This window comes from Diplotaxodon limnothrissa, linkage group LG4 (assembly GCF_057381915.1).
Source record: "Diplotaxodon limnothrissa isolate DT_005_m linkage group LG4, D_limnothrissa_male_GT1.1, whole genome shotgun sequence".
In the NCBI taxonomy this organism is placed as follows: Eukaryota; Metazoa; Chordata; class Actinopteri; order Cichliformes; family Cichlidae; genus Diplotaxodon; species Diplotaxodon limnothrissa.
Genome location: NC_140599.1, coordinates 28661131 through 28676908, shown reverse-complemented (window position 1 = coordinate 28676908; position 15778 = coordinate 28661131). Strand labels below are relative to the sequence as shown.

The window sequence follows — 15778 nt, the reverse complement described above, 5'->3', positions numbered from 1 at the left end:
AGCTTAACAAATACATTTTTTTTATTTATTATTAAGCTGGGGTTTTTTTTTTTTGTTTGTTTTGGCCAGTCTAAACTGTGGAAATCTTTTGGAGAACCTGTTGAAAAAATATGGGACTGTTTAAAAAAAGAGAGCAGTACCAAACATTTAAAACTACAATTTCCATCCTTGTCTTTGAACTAAATAAATTGAAATCAAAACCTGAATAAATATGACAAGACAAAGTAGTGATTGTTTGAGGAAGTAAGACTGTGACTTTTGGGCTAAATAACCAACCTGCTTTAAAACTGAGGTATTCCTCTGACATCATTCTCTCCCTTTGGTGCCTCGATTTTTGGCTGACTGACCAGCCCTGTAGCATTCAGAGGACTATGTAGAGGAAGTTCAGCAGACTCCAAGGCTGGCCAGCAGGCCTTTAGAGAAGAGAAGAATATCAGCTCTCTGGGAGAGGACCAGTGCAGGGTTTGGTGAACAGACTGTGAAGTTCTTCTGGAACGATTTGTGGAGTGCGTTGGTAAGCTTAGGTCCGCACCCAGCTGAGAGGCACCCAGAAGGACTCTCTCTCCAGCCTCTCCAAAATACCTCGCAGTTCTGCACAAGCACTGGCCGAGTCCTCCTTGATCAGGACACGGTCCACTAGGTGTCCATACTGCTGATCAATCTGAATGGCAGACTGACGCATCTCCTGGAGGTCTTCATCCTGTTGAAGAAAGGCAATTAAAGAATTTTCTTTTCTTTACAGTGGATGTTGTGGATTGATAGTGTCCTTTGAAAAAATACGCTAATATATATTGATGTTAGTGACCATTTTCTATCTTTTGTGTCACATCAGTTTTGCACTGGCTTAATGCTCCAGGAGTGATATTCTATAGTACATTTGTATAATGAGATTGCTGCGTATTTACAAAGCTTGTGAGTTGATAAGAATTGTGCAATACTTTTGATCTATTAAGCAAAAGAATGCATGACAGGCCCAACTACATTTAAAAAGAAACTTTTAACAGGACGTCTGTTACTGCTTAGAGAAACATGGCTCACTGTAATGCGGCCATGCTCGCCCCCTCCTGGGGAGGTGGCTGCACTGCGACGACGTCTGCTCTCAGGAACACGAGGCTTGACGAATATCACATAAGGCTTGAACTCCGATGTCCGTAGCCTCTTTAGAGCCTGGAGTAGTGGAAGGTTTACATCAAACAGAGAAAACAGAGGTCAGGAAGGAGCTGGGAAGAAGCAAAGTCAACAGCTTGGTGAGCAGGCCTGACATGACTGCCTGCCCCTGCCCACTCAGGTACTCAGTAAAGTGCTGCTGCCTGCAGACTAAGTAACTCATTGTGACATGTTATGACAGTGGATTCTTTGGATGAACATTAAACAGGATGTTCTCTGTAATGTGACCCTTACCTCAGGCTGCACATCTACTATACACATCTTATTCTTGGCCTGCACAGAGCGGATAGCCTCGATACTGGTGCCGTATTGGTTCTCCTTGTATTCACCGTGCTCTATGAACCTGTGCAGCAAGAATTAAACCTTTTCTTAAAGACACAATAAACCAAACTTGCACGACTCAACATGGATTCAACGGAAACATACTTGTTGTTCAAAACATCTGCATCAAACTGCTGTTTGGTGACAAAGTGGTACTCTACACCATCCTTCTCATGCGGCTTCTTGGGTCTGGTTGTATCTGTGGGAACACAGGAGTACTTTAGTGATATTTCTAGAGTTTTGGCGATTCATTTAGGCAAGTGTAAAATGTGGAGTGACTCACGCGGTACAGCTACTGCATAACGATGTGGGTTTTCAGCAATCACCCTCTGTTTGAGTTCATTAATTCTTGCTCCAAGAGAACCTTTCGGAAACAGATGGTGAATATACATGTGAACAAAAGGACAGCATGTTGTAACACAAGTTGTAGTCCACTAGATGTCGCAATCATCAAAGGAGTCCTTTTGTGCTTTTCAGTCTTACCAATCAGAACCACCAAGCGGGGCCTTTCATTTGGCCTCTGCTGATAGCGGGTCACCTCCTCATAGGTCAGGAACTCTGGTTCTCCAGGATCAGAACCCTCTCCTGATGATCCCTGCCTGTCTTTACGACTCAGGCGGAAACTCCTCCGCAAACCAGCTACAGTGAGGTCACAGATGGGAAGGAAGAAGAAACAGAAAACAAGAGGTCTTTGGTCAGATGTACGACAACATTTACTAGTGCACAGCAGTTTGATAAAGTTGTGGACAAACACCTTTTGGATAAATTAAAGACCAACCCACAGATCATGCATTAAAAACCTTTGTATAGAGTGCACATGGATGAATATAGATCTATCCTATTGAAAGTGCAAATAGTTAAATATTTGATATATAATATTATATATATATATATTATATATCAAATATATTTAATATATCAATTATAATATTTGATAGTGTGAGATATACTGTAAGTAGAAGCCAATTGGATGTCATGCTTAAACTAAAAATTGGATCACATGCAGCTGACAGTAAATATATTAGGTGAAAGTCTGTTATATTACATATTTTGATAATTTTCGCATTTAAAAACTGATTTTAGTGACCCAATGTAAATACCATTTTGCTTTTATGTATTAAGAAAAAGCATGCTGCTTTCAACAAGGCTACAGTGCTGAGGCAGGACAGACAGGACAACCTGGCCCTGGGAGACGCCACGTTAAAAGGAAAAGACTGGATCTCCCATGATCAGGACTGTCTGTATCCTCCCCTGTCAGTGATGTGTACCTGCAGGAATGAGCCGGGCACTGTACCTGAATAAAATTCCCAGGAAAACACCTGGCCACAGGAGGGCGCCACTGCTTTACACTTAGGAGAGACTATAACTGGCGTTAGAGCATCACACAACCCAGCCTCACACCTCCACACAGGGTGAACAAGCAACAAACGTGCCTGGTTGAGTGTGCAATGCGTCCAACGCAGCAGGGCCCTCGTGGGTGGGGAGAGGATGGGGGAAGGGGTTGATTCTGAGGGTAGGGGTAAGCAGTGCACCAACCAGAGCAGCAGGGACAGTTAGTTAGATGCAGGGCAGGAGGGAGGGGCAGGTTTAAGGGGATCCAAACACTGCAAGGTGAAGGCGGTGGGGGGAGGGATGAGAATGGGAAGGGTTTAACAGCTCCAAGCAGGTTAACGGGAAGCACAAATACTGTTTACTGAAGTATTTTGTGTTACAGTGAGAAAGGGCTGTGTTTAGATCGCTCCTTGTTGTCACACTTATTACAGCAGCTCACAGGATGGGGGAGCAGATGAGGGGTCAGGCTGGGTTAAAGAAGGGTGAGGGAGTGAAGGTCAGCGGAAGGCTAAAGAGCACAGGAAGAAAATTGGGGACTCCTTTTTTGCCCTCTTCCAAAGCGTAACGTTAGTAAAGATTGCTTATTGCAACATACCTTTGGCCTAGTTGTCCATTTAAATACAGTAAGCAACATTTTATAAACTACTTTGTCGTTAGCTATTAGATTATTTTATAGATTTGTATTATTGAACTATATGCTACACATTAGCCAGCTCAGTATGCTAGGAGTTCATTTATACTTATATCAAGTAAAAAAATCTTTCTCTAACAGTTTCAGTATTTAGTGAATAATAATAATAATAATAATGATAAAAGTAATAATAAAGGCAAGAACAAAACCAGCACATTTGTTGAATTTAAGTCCTACTGAGGTAAAGATATAGTAAAAAAATAAAAGTTACACAATTATTTTTTGCACTACTTTTTTTTCATGTTATGTCAGTGTTACATTTGCAAAAAACACTCACCGGCCACTTTGTTAGGTACTCTACTTCAACTGGTCGTTAAACCAAATATCTAATTGGTCAAAACATTTTGGCATGTTGACGTGCTCAAGACGACCTGCTGAAGTTCAAACCGAGCACCAGAACGGGGATTAAAGGTGGTCTGAGTATACCAGAAAGAGCTGATCTATTGGGATTTTCTCACACAAACATCTCCTGAGTTTACAGAGAGAAAATATCCAGTGAGCTGCAGTTGTCTGGGACAAAATGTCTCGTTGATGCAAGACGTTAAAGAAGAATTGTCAGACTGGTTTGTGCTAATAGAAAAGCAACATTAGCTCAAATAACCACTCGTTATAACCAAAGGTATGCAGAAGAGCATATCTGAATGCACAGCACTTTTAGCCTTGAAGTAGATGGACTGCAGCAGCAGAAGACCACACTGGGTGCCACTTCTGTTAGCTAAGACCAGGAAGGTGAAGCTGGAAGTGACATGGGCTTAGTAAAACTGGCATCTGACATTAGGATGCTAAGGTCAGAATTTGGCATAAACATGAAACCATGGAGCCATCCGGCCTTAAATAAGGAGGATGTTGGTAATGTAAGGGTGTAGGGGATCCCAAATCTAATTTAGTACCAAATGAGCATCATTTAAACACCATATCCTCCGTCTATCCGCACAGTGTACACATCTTCTGGCTGCTTCCAGCAGCAAAACATATCATGCCAAAAAGCTGAAATAATCTAAAACTGGATTCTTGACCTGGCCTCCACTGTTCCCAGTTCCAGAGGCATTAGAGCACTTTTTTAGATGTGATGGAATGAGAGACTCACATCATGGAGATGCAGCCAACAAATCTGGAACAACAATGATGTGATGCCATCATGTTAATATGAACCAATATTGCTGGTATGTTTGCAGCTCCTTGTTCATTTTTATTCCGCTGAAGAATTAAGGCCAAAGGGGTCCAACCCAGCAATAGCACTAACAAAGTGACCAGTGATTGTATGGATAAACGTCCAATTAACAATGTGCAAAAAAATCCCCCACCTGAATGTGGATTTTTCAAATTGTCCTTCCATGACATTGAAAGAGATGCTGTGGAAGCACAGTAGCTTGAAATCGAAAGTTGTGCTTTAAACAGCACCAAGTAGCGAGCTGTTTTCTCTTTTTTCCTTCAGGAAATTTCTAACAAAATAATAACTTGTTTTGCATAATGTAGAACTGTACAGTCTGCACCACAGGAGCTGACACAGTGATGCATCCCTAAACTCTCTCCTAACTAATTATTCAGTGGAGTCTTCAAAGAGGCAACTCTGTTACTAACACCTGCTGTGAGTGTGAGACGGTACTCCCTACACTTTCCTTTGCCCTTCCTCACTTTACACTGTAGCAGTTAAGTGTTTCACTCACATGCATATCTACCGTCTCTTCAGCTATCAGAAATGAATCACTGACCCTCATCTAATTTCTTGGACTGCTGTGAAAACCATCTTTTTTGAACCTTCAAAACCTTCACCCTTGCTCTTATCCCTCAACCCTGGCCCCCGAAGAGACAACCTTCCAAGCAGTTATTTTGGCCCCCAGCCCAAAGCACCCAGGGAACCAGCACACAGCCAGGCTGCAGCAGGCACAGAGCAGATAGGGAGAAGGAGGTGGAGAAAGATGTGCACACTCTCACCTATGTACTGTCCATTGAAATAGCCCTCACAGTCACAGTCCTCTGTAGGGAGGCAAGCAGGGAAAAGAGGGGGGTAAGCATAGGGTAAGAGACCTGGAAGAGTTGAGGAATAAGGGTTGTGGAAGAGTTTAAGAAAGGGGTGGGCGGGCCATGGTAGCTGTAGAGGGGAAGCAGGGCCCAACGGGCAACAGGCAGGCAGGCAGACAGCAGGAGGAGAGAGTGGAAGGGCAGCCAAGAGATGATGAAGATGTGCTGTTAGAGGCAACAGCCACTAAACAAAGGCTTGATAAAGAGATTTAAGTAGAAGGGAGAGAAGAGAGATGGCTCTACATCTGTATGTGAGTCAGCTATTAGACAGATCTCTGTGTACACACACGCAAACAAGCTCTGTGTCCCCAAAGATGTGCAGCTTGTGTACAAACTGCCTATACAAACCCATCTGTAATTCCTAAGCAAAATGTGTGCTTTCTACGCTTCTTTAATAGACTAAAGGGGAACAGGAAACGTTCATGTAAAGACAAATATGGAAAAACAAAAGACAGATAATAAGAGGTGAGGTTGATGCAAGAGAGGGGTGGAGGTATTGTTCTATTCAACAATCTCTGCTAGACGAAAGTCTCCAGGGATGCTGTTCTGCCTGCACCTTACCTGATACAAAAGAAACACACACACACACACACGTACACACTCAAACTAGCCACACAAAGAATCTCTATTCTGGTCTGGTAACTAATGGTAGGAGGGAAGGAATTAAGCTGGAAGCTGTAGAAATCCCAAATGCACACCCCAGTAGCACACATGCAAGCTTTACACACACACATACACACACACACACACGAATATGCACACAAACGGCAATATTACTCTGTAGTTTGTGTTTGGTTGTTTTGCTGTGTTTGTGGCTGCACATATACCAACCTTTATCACATCCTGGATCATCTGATGCAGCAGTGAAGGGCAGAGTAACATGTTAAGCACGGTTAAAGTAAAAATTATTTTGTGCTGATAATCTCTAGGAACGTTGGAAATTTGTTACAGAGGAAAGCTAGTCTAAATTTAGGAGATTGGCCTTAAACTGACGTCACTCTGAGACGAGGAGGGGGACCCGCATGTTAAAGCCCCTGCTGGGATTGGGTGGAATTAATAAAGAGAGCTGGGGGAGTGTGGATGGAGGCTGAGACAGAAGAGACCTCGCAGGTTTGCTGCTGTGCAGCATAGCAGGGCTAGTTGCCATATTGCTAAGCTCTTGTTGTCTCCACGCAGCTCCCGCCTAATCGGATCGCCTGCAGCTTATGTGCCACGAAGAGCCACCGCTCACATCATCCACTCACCTGGCTGTTTACATGAATCCACTATAGTATCAACTGGAAAAGTGAGAAGCGCAGCATATTAACAGGGCTTTGTTTCCCACCGGACGACTGTTGTTACAGAGTCTGAGTTAAGCTGAATTTGCAGCCTCCTTACTGGCCAGATGGACTGAACATGAAAGAGATTAATTCATATGTGTGATCCCTCCCAGTGTCTTTCTTCCCCTCCAACTCTAATCTTTTTTTCAAAACCTGTCTACACTGCAGCATTTAGGGAATGTACAGTTGATACTAATGGCTGTGAGAGTTCTAATTAATAACCAAAAAAAGGTTAGAAAAATGAAAGCCAGTGAAACAATATAATCACAGTAGAGAATGGAGAGCTGATAGTGAGAGATAGTGTCAGTCATAAATTGTTACTATAAAAAGATGCACTGAAATCCTAGGAAGCAGAAACTTACAGAGAGACTTTTTAGGGGATTTTGGATTCGGGAGTGTGCCCATTTTCATCCTGTAGGCCAGTCGCCTGGGGAAGTGTGCAGTGGAACAAAGAACCAGAGACGATAAAGGCAGAAAGAGAGTAAGCAAAAAGTAAGGGGGGACTGTCAGGACTAAAAGACGTGAATCTGAAAAGGCAGAGGAATATACAACACATGGATGGATGGCTTTATTATGAGGGCAGAGACAAATAAGACAGCAGTTTGCACATTTTTTGTGCTTACTTTGTGATTGGACTATCCAGCCTATCCAGCAAGAAATGGCAACAATCACTACAAAAAGACATCTGGGCCTATTTAGTAATCCATCCCTGATGAGCAGACCTGAGCTCATGCCACTTTTGTTCAGTGACAATCAATGTAATCCAGTTTTACCCTAATCGGTTTGTCCCAAACATGAAAAAAAAAAACAATTTTAGGTAGTTCTGAACCATATCTCTCTCAGTGTTTAAGCTATGGTTATTAATCCACCAGATGCTGCGGTGTTTGGCTGGAGATCAGCTGAGATCATTTTAACAGCAATTTTGACACTTAGAGTTTCAGCGCATGCCTATTCAAGTCAGAGTTTCAACTAAATTTATTCCACAATGATCTGATGCTCTATCTAATCACAGTTGACCCTTTAAAGTGGAACACATGAATGTGGATTTAAAAGATTATTGTCTGGGTAAAATAAATATCCGTTGGTGTATGGGTGAACCGTTCAGCTTCTGTGACATCAGGCTCATTTTAATTGTGAAGACAAGACCTTCTTCTAAGCGTTCTCACCTCTCCTGAAACTGTTTGGATGGGATGAGTCCAGCACGCAGGTTGCTGTCTCCCACACGCTTGGCCTGCCACCAAGTGGGGTCATCCTGCGTCACAACCTGAATGATGTCTCCTCGTTTAAAGGGAAGTCCCGCCTCCTGGCAGGGTGTGGCCTTGTCTTCCAAGGGGATGTAGTCAAACAAGGCTCTCATATACACCTGGAGTCAAATGCACAAGGTGGTGGAAACACCATATTTTAGGGTTTAGAGTTATCTGAGCAGAGTGTCCTGGATGTAAAACACAGGGCAAAGTGAGAAGGTGATTGTACCACAATTATATTTAAAAATTTAAATATAATATAAATATTATTTGCTGAAATTAAATGGGGTTACCACAGGGTTACCATCTTTCATGTTTTATTCAGTGTAAACAGACACTGTCGTTGCTTAAATGCCAAAAACCACATTTGAAATCTCCTTGGATTTGGACTTTCAGCAGTTCACACAAAGACTGAATATTATGTACACTGAACAAAAATATAAACGCAACACTTTTGTTTTTGCTCCCATTCCCCATGGGATGGACGTAGAGACCTAAAATTCATTCCAGATACACAATATAACCATCCCTCCCAAACAGTGGTCACAAATCAGTCCAAATGTGTGGTAGTGGGCACATCTGCTATATTGAGATAATCCATCCCACCTCACAGGTGTGCCACATCAGGATGCTGATCTGACATCATGAGTAGTGCACAGGTGTACCTCAGACTGCCCACAACAAAAGGCCACCCTGGAATGTGCAGTTCTTTGCGCTATTGGGGGTCTGGGGACCCAGAACTGGTCAGTATCTGGTGTGACCACCATTTGCCTCATGCAGTGCAACACATCGTCGCATGGAGTCTATCAGATTGTCAATTGTGGCCTGTGGAATGTTGGTCCACTCCACTTCAATGGCTGTGCGAGGTTGTTGGATATTCGTGGGAACTGGTACACGCTGTCGTATACGCCGGTCAAGCACATCCCGAACATGCTCAATGGGTGACATGTCCGGTGAGTATGCTGGCCATGCAAGAACTGGGACATTCTCAGCTGCCATCTGCCCTGAACAATGTGAACCATGATTCATCCGTGAAGCGCACACCTCTCCAACGTGCCAGACGCCATCGAATGTGAGCATTTGCCCACACAAGTCTGTTACGGCGACGAGCTGGAGTCAGGTCAAGACCCCGATGAGGACGACGGGCATGCAGTTGAGCGTCCCTGAGACGGTTTCTGACAGTTTGTGCAGAAATTGTTTGGTTGTGCAAACCAATTGTTCCAGCAGCTGTCTGGGTGGCTGGTCTCAGACGATCTTGGAGGTGAATCTGCTGGATGTGGAGGTCCTGGGCTGGTGTGGTTACACGAGGTCTGCGGTTGTGAGGCCGGTTGGATGTGCTGCCATATTCTCTGAAACGCCTGTGGAGACGGCTTATGGTTGAGAAATGAACATTCAATGCACGGGCGACAGATCTGGTTGACATTCCTGCTGTCAGCATGCCAATTGCACGCTCCCTCATTGCTTGTGGCATCTGTGGCATTTTGCTGTGAGACAAAACTGCACATTCCAGGGTGGCCTTTTGTTGTGGGCAGTCTGAGGTACACCTGTGCACTACTCATGATGTCAGATCAGCATCCTGATGTGGCACACCTGTGAGGTGGGATGGATTATCTCAATATAGCAGATGTGCCCACTACCACACATTTGGACTGATTTGTGACCACTGTTTGGGAGGGATGGTTATATTGTGTATCTGGAATGAATTTTAGGTCTCTACGTCCATCCCATGGGGAATGGGAGCAAAAACAAAAGTGTTGCGTTTATATTTTTGTTCAGTGTAAATCGTAGCGCAATAAAAGGTGTTTCATTTTTTGTTTTTTCTCTCCCTTGCGCACTCTGAATACTGAGTGCAGATCAGAGGAAACCCATCCATCCATCATACTTTATCTCACCTTGCTCTCCTTCAGCCGGTCCTCCTCTTTAATAGCGGGGATTATCTTTAGAGTGATGGAGCCCTGGGACTGGGACTGGATCACAAATAAACAAGAGCATGGGAAGATTATGACTGCATCCTTACATTAAAGACAAACACTGAAATATAATACGCTTAACTGTCAACTTGCAGTGAACTTTATTTTTAATGGATAAAAGACATTTGTTTTTTTAGTGGAGTTATTCCAACATTCACATGTCCTTCTGTCCATCTTACCAACAACTGACTGATCTCATCAGGCCTCTTGTGGATCACAGAGACCCCGTTCACCTCCCTCAGCTCATCTCCTACATGCACCAAACCTGTGAAGAGCGTACATGCTGGATGAGCTGGCAGAAACATCAATGATGTTCAAAGAGACTTCAGTGTGCTTCCCGGGTCTGTGGGGTTTAGCATTTGTATCTTAAGATCAGCGCTGTTGTTAGATCCTCAGATACGAGCAGCTTCTGTCCTCGGCTGCGATCTGTTTATCTGCAGCCACAACAATGCGACCAAAGAGCACGAGAGAAGGGGGGTCGATATATTTCTCCCTCAGGATAGAAGCACAGAGCCCACGATATTATACTGATGAGCATTTTTTCATCACTTGACAGCAAGAAAAAAAGATTACTCACTGCTTACTTTCATTCTGTAGTTTATATTTTCCTGGTGTAACCACTGCACGTTGTACACGATGACTTACTAATGAAGAGGTTTTTGCTTTTCCAACAACTGTGCTGAATGTTTTGTCCTGATGCAATCTTTCTACCAGAGGGTTCATTAGAACATCAAGTTTTCTTGGCTTATTTTAATGAAATTATTTATCTCCTTCTTGCTGGTTGCAAGAAGAAAACTGAAGCCACACCACTGTAAAAATCAGGAGGCTCTTGAGGCATCATGCTGGGTCAAGGCTACGCTACATTACTGCAACAGCAGTTTGGTTTCATGCTGGGCCTGTTTTTCTTCATGACAGTTTCCCCTTTTCTGACTATTAAAAACAACAGAAACGCAGCAAAGAGTACACTTTTACTCAATTGTTGGTTTTATAAAGACAGATACTGACATCATTTATAAAAGTAATTCTTCTTCTTGTGAATTGATTGTTGATTAAATTTATAACGTGATAGATCTTTATTTGAAAATAAAAATAGAGAACCTTTAAAAAATGCTCTTAGTTTCTCCCCTGATAATCATATAACATCCTCTTGCTCATAGGCTGGTACCACAGATATTGTTATAGTAGTTATAAGATATACAAGCTTTTAGAAAATGAACAGCATTTTACCACTTCGATCAGCTGCACCTCCCCTCATTATCCGAGCCACTATCACTGCTCCAGTGGCTTCGTCACGCCTGATGGTGGCTCCCTAGAGTACAAAGAAGTAACAACTCCATTAGCAGAAGAGGCCAAAGGTCTCCATCCCATAATCCTTTCCTGTTTCATCTGCTTCTCTTGAAGGCTCTCTAGTTTCATTCCCACTCTCGACTTTACGTCACAACTCACCAGAGGTTCTTTGTTCTTTACCAGCCTGACAATCTTTACAGATTCCTCTTCCAGATCGTCCTCAAAGTCGTCCGGCAGCGGTGGCAGAACAGGGTCAAAGTTCTTCTGAGCTACAGTGTCATGCACTGACAGAACAGCCTGATGGGACAGAAAACATACATGCTGAGATTACAGTGCTGACGTTCAGCTGTCGGGAAGCACACAAAGCAGTCTGACATCTGCCCGAGCTTGTGAACTGCATCAGAAATGAATTTTCAGTTTGATATGAGTGCAAGTGAAACAACCCAGCACAACAGGAGGTGAATGAAATCAGAGTTTGTGTGTCACTGCCACAAAATCTCCACTAATTGAAAATGTGTTTACCTTAAGATGAGGGGAAAGTAGCAAATTCAGCAGCTCCTTCTCCTCTGTGCTCATCGAACCACTCTGTAGCTCCTCTGCCACCTGCCAATCCCAATACACATGAACTCTGGATGTGTATACTAGTAACACACACAGTTTATTGTAGAACAACAGAAGACAGATTCAGAGATGCAGAGTGGGAAAGATAAGTGGAAAGCACCTAGGGTCAGCAGTTTGCTCTTCTGATAACTGGTGAGAGCAACAGGGCAGCAGGATATGGAGTTTCATTAGAGGAGCACTGGGATGATTCAGCACTTTGAGAACATTAAAATTCACTTTTCATACCCACATTGCTTCTCTGTCGGAGCTAACTCATGGTGACTGAATGCTGTGCCCAAGTGGAAAAGTAATTTACAGTATGTGTGTGTGCGTGCGTGCGTGTGTTTGTGTGAGGAACTTACATCCTCTGCCAGAGAGGAAGCACTGTGGAGGACAGGTGTTGGGCTCTGTCTCTCATACTGTCTCAGCTTCTCGTGAATCTAGGAAAAAACACAATCAGTGTATAGAAGGAAGAATTTTAATAAAGTGCTGCATAGTTAGGCCAAAAGGTGAAGTACAGTAATATGATATTCCATAACATGTATCAGCTTCATGCCATTCTTTTCCAACAGCCACAAAACATAAGCATAAATCCGCTGGGCTCAAATCAACTAGATACTACCATGAAGTCAGGTAGTAATCCAAAAAAAAGAAAATAAACCTTTACTGCATAAACAAATAATAGATGTTTCAATTTAGAAATTAGTTATCCAAATAATTATATTACAAGTTATCATTTGTAAAGCTTGAACCATCCTCACAAGAATCATAATTCCTCACCTTCATCAGGTATCCCAAACTCCTCTCACTGAAGACATCTTTGAGGAACACCATGTCCTCTTTGTGGTTGGCATCTGGCCGCAGCTGAGAGGTCAGCAGGGCCAACGTTTCATGTAGCCCTGCACAGGACATGAATTAGAAAATCCATCATGTATATTAGCATGAACAGATGGGGCACAGCTAGCCTTGAGCAGTATGGACAGTATGTGTTGAGCATCTGCGCTCGCTTTTCTTACCCGCTCCTGCTGTGAGAACCGGCATGGCTTCTTTCATGGGTCAGTGAGGTGAGGAGGGGAAACCTGGGAGGGGAGAAAATATAAGTAGTATTTCCTCACACTTCCACTTGGACTCTGGCGGTTGCTTTCCGAGAAGTTTAATTGAGTGATTAAAAAAAAAGAATTTCTTTCTTCCTAAAAAAATTAATGCAAGGGTGTGTTTGTGTGTGAGCATGTAGGATTGACGTACCTAGAAACCCATGTTTGGTAATTATAGCTGTACTTCATCCTCTTTTCTACTTTAAGCAATAAATCGGGGTTGCAATTTCCATTTTGCAGTGTAGTTACCTCATCTGTGAATGTGTAGGTGTGGATCTGCACGTCTGCTCGCATTATAGGGCAGTACTACTAAGATAAACAGTCACTGCTGGTACTATTAATCACACCGACTCTCGTTAGGCTGTCTGAGCTTGTGTTGGTATGTGTGAAACGAGCAGAGTGGGATACTCTGGCACAAACCTGTGTGAAACAAGCAGTGTGTCAAACCTCTAAGGAAGAAGCTGCTGATACGAGGACTCGAAGGGATGCCTATCACATATTTACAGTACACTATGCTGTTGTAAATCTGTCCTCCTTGCTGCATAAAAAAGAGCCACCCTTCCTTGCTTGAAGGAATAATTTCAGTGATATAAAAACCAAAAGCCATCTATTGTCACAAGTCTTTTAATATAATTCAGAACAACTGAGGCTTATTTTAATTAAAAACAAAACAAGCAGTGCTTATCCCAGTTTGTCTTGAGGAATTTACCATCATAAATGAGACAGATGAGCGCAACAACTTTAGTTGGGATTCTCAGGGCTAAATGAAAAGTTAAAGTAACAAACGAAGGCAGCACTCTTCAGTATTCAGACCTGTGAGTGACTCAAAGATCTATTTAGTGTAAGCCCAGCACAGACTGCTGCATTATTGCAGTCCCAGCCAATCAATAACTTTGTCACTTGATTCAATATTCTCCATATTTCCTCACTTGGAAACCTGGATCAATATGAACAAAACAAAACAAAAAAAACCCACAGAGTCACTCATGTCACACTGTAATCTGATGACAGAACAACAGAAAACTGCAGCAAAGCCAAAACCGCAGTCTGTGGCTAAAACATTAACAAAGAGTATTAGTATTTTCAGTTGTTTCTCATAGTTATGTTGGACATTTATGAACTCTGGGACTTCTTTTAGTCATGTCAGGAAATGGCAAATTAGAAGATAGAGTTTAATTTTCATATTTCCTTTGTTTTTTTTCTCACTGTTTGCATAAATAACACTTTACACAGTAGGCCTATATCTCACAGTATGAGGCCCTAATATCAATCCATATATCAATCTGTCTGTCTACCTATCAAAGATGATCATACTTTAAAAGTAGTAACACCTAAGCAATGTGTTTTTCTAAACATACACAACCCACAAATCCAGTCAGTGAAAATAAATCCAAGAAGTAACGTTGGCTTCTGTACTGTTAGCACAGCATGTTAGCTGTTTTTTTTTTTACTGTATAATCTCAGTCACATTGAAGAAACAGGTGTGAAGCAGTGGATTTCCAGAGGCAGGTTTAACAGTAGCCAGTGGGGTGAAAGCAGTAAGCTAAAATTAGCAGGTGGATTTTCAAAATCCAGGCTGAGGATCCATCCAGTCCAGTTTGGGTCAACTGACATAAGGTGGAGGCTGGGTGGTGGAGTGACTGGGCCTCAGCAGTAGTCACTAGAGGACAGGTGATGAATAGCAAGTCTAAGATTAGAAATACAAGGGGATAAGGAGCTTAGAGCAGAGGTGAGATATAACGTTTTTTAGAGAGCTGGATCTTGTTCAGTGTTCAGAGACAGATTAGTCTTCCTGGTTAAATATATATATCTTTGTTTTTGCTGCAGTAATAATGGAAATATAATTATTTATTCTTCACTAGATCGATCCAGTTTTGAATCTTGGCTGAAGTACTTGTGGCAATAAAAGTTCTAGTGCCATCGACTGAGCCTGGTGAGTGTTCTAAATGTATTTTTAGATTTACATTATTTTTTATTTAATGTTTATATTGATAGAAAGAGTACTAGAATTCTTTCAGTGGAAAGTTAACAAGCTTGTCATATAGGGCTAGTGATTAAACTGGCTTGAATTTGTGTCATGTACTCAAAAGCTGAGTTACTCCAAAGCTTTCCTTTAGGTTCCCTGAACTTAAAATTATTGTGTTAGCTTTACTACTTCATTTTGTATCGTCACTCAAAATAATAAAGTTATTCTAAGTACTACCGTAACTTAAATATCTAAAGTAAACTGTACTTTAGTTTTTCTAATACAACAAGCTTGCGTGTTTATTTATTTATTGCAATACTCACACCTAATTCGATTTTACAGTGTAATATCTTAGCAATACAATTAAACCCTTCAAACTGTGGCAAAACTGCAACAAAAAGACTTAAAATTGTCTTTAGCACTATTAGAAAATGTAAATGCTAATGCTATAGGATATATGCTAATATAAAACCAGGTAGTCACACCAACAGTGACCATAGTGAGGATGTTAGCACGTTGCGATGAGCATTCAATTCAAAGCGGTGGATTACTACAGTGGCCAACCCGTGGTCATTAGGTGAGTCTGCAGTGACATAGAACAGCATTCATTCCTGTGTGCTAACAAAGCAGCAGTGTATTCTTAGGGTCTGTAACCTAAATATATCATCACTGATATGCAGCACGCAAGTGAAGACTTCTTGAATTAGGACAGAGCAACATCAACAAGCTGCAGCTGGCTCAGTTTCTCTTCATCTGCGCTGTTCT

At 42.2% G+C, this 15778-nt stretch overlaps 1 protein-coding gene across 4 annotated transcripts; it reads right to left on the bottom strand.

Moving 5' to 3' along the window:
- Positions 1-520: 520 nt before the first annotated feature.
- On the bottom strand, positions 521-13006 carry mpp3a (MAGUK p55 scaffold protein 3a). 4 transcript variants are annotated; one of them, XM_085352778.1, is made up of 19 exons: positions 12970-13006; positions 12734-12852; positions 12316-12393; positions 11876-11956; positions 11513-11650; positions 11294-11375; positions 10246-10331; positions 9989-10063; positions 8019-8215; positions 7215-7279; positions 6365-6385; positions 5441-5539; positions 2783-2854; positions 1972-2127; positions 1772-1852; positions 1594-1687; positions 1402-1510; positions 1039-1167; positions 521-700 (listed from the first exon to the last, which is right to left on the bottom strand). In XM_085352778.1, the coding sequence occupies exons 1-19, from the start codon at positions 13004-13006 to the stop codon at positions 521-523; spliced, it is 1899 nt and encodes a 632-aa protein (XP_085208904.1). The 4 variants fall into 4 exon arrangements, with proteins under 4 accessions (XP_085208904.1, XP_085208905.1, XP_085208906.1 ...); XM_085352779.1 differs by having other exon boundaries at positions 2783-2848; positions 5441-5488; XM_085352780.1 differs by having other exon boundaries at positions 5447-5488.
- Between the last annotated feature and the right edge of the window lie 2772 nt (positions 13007-15778).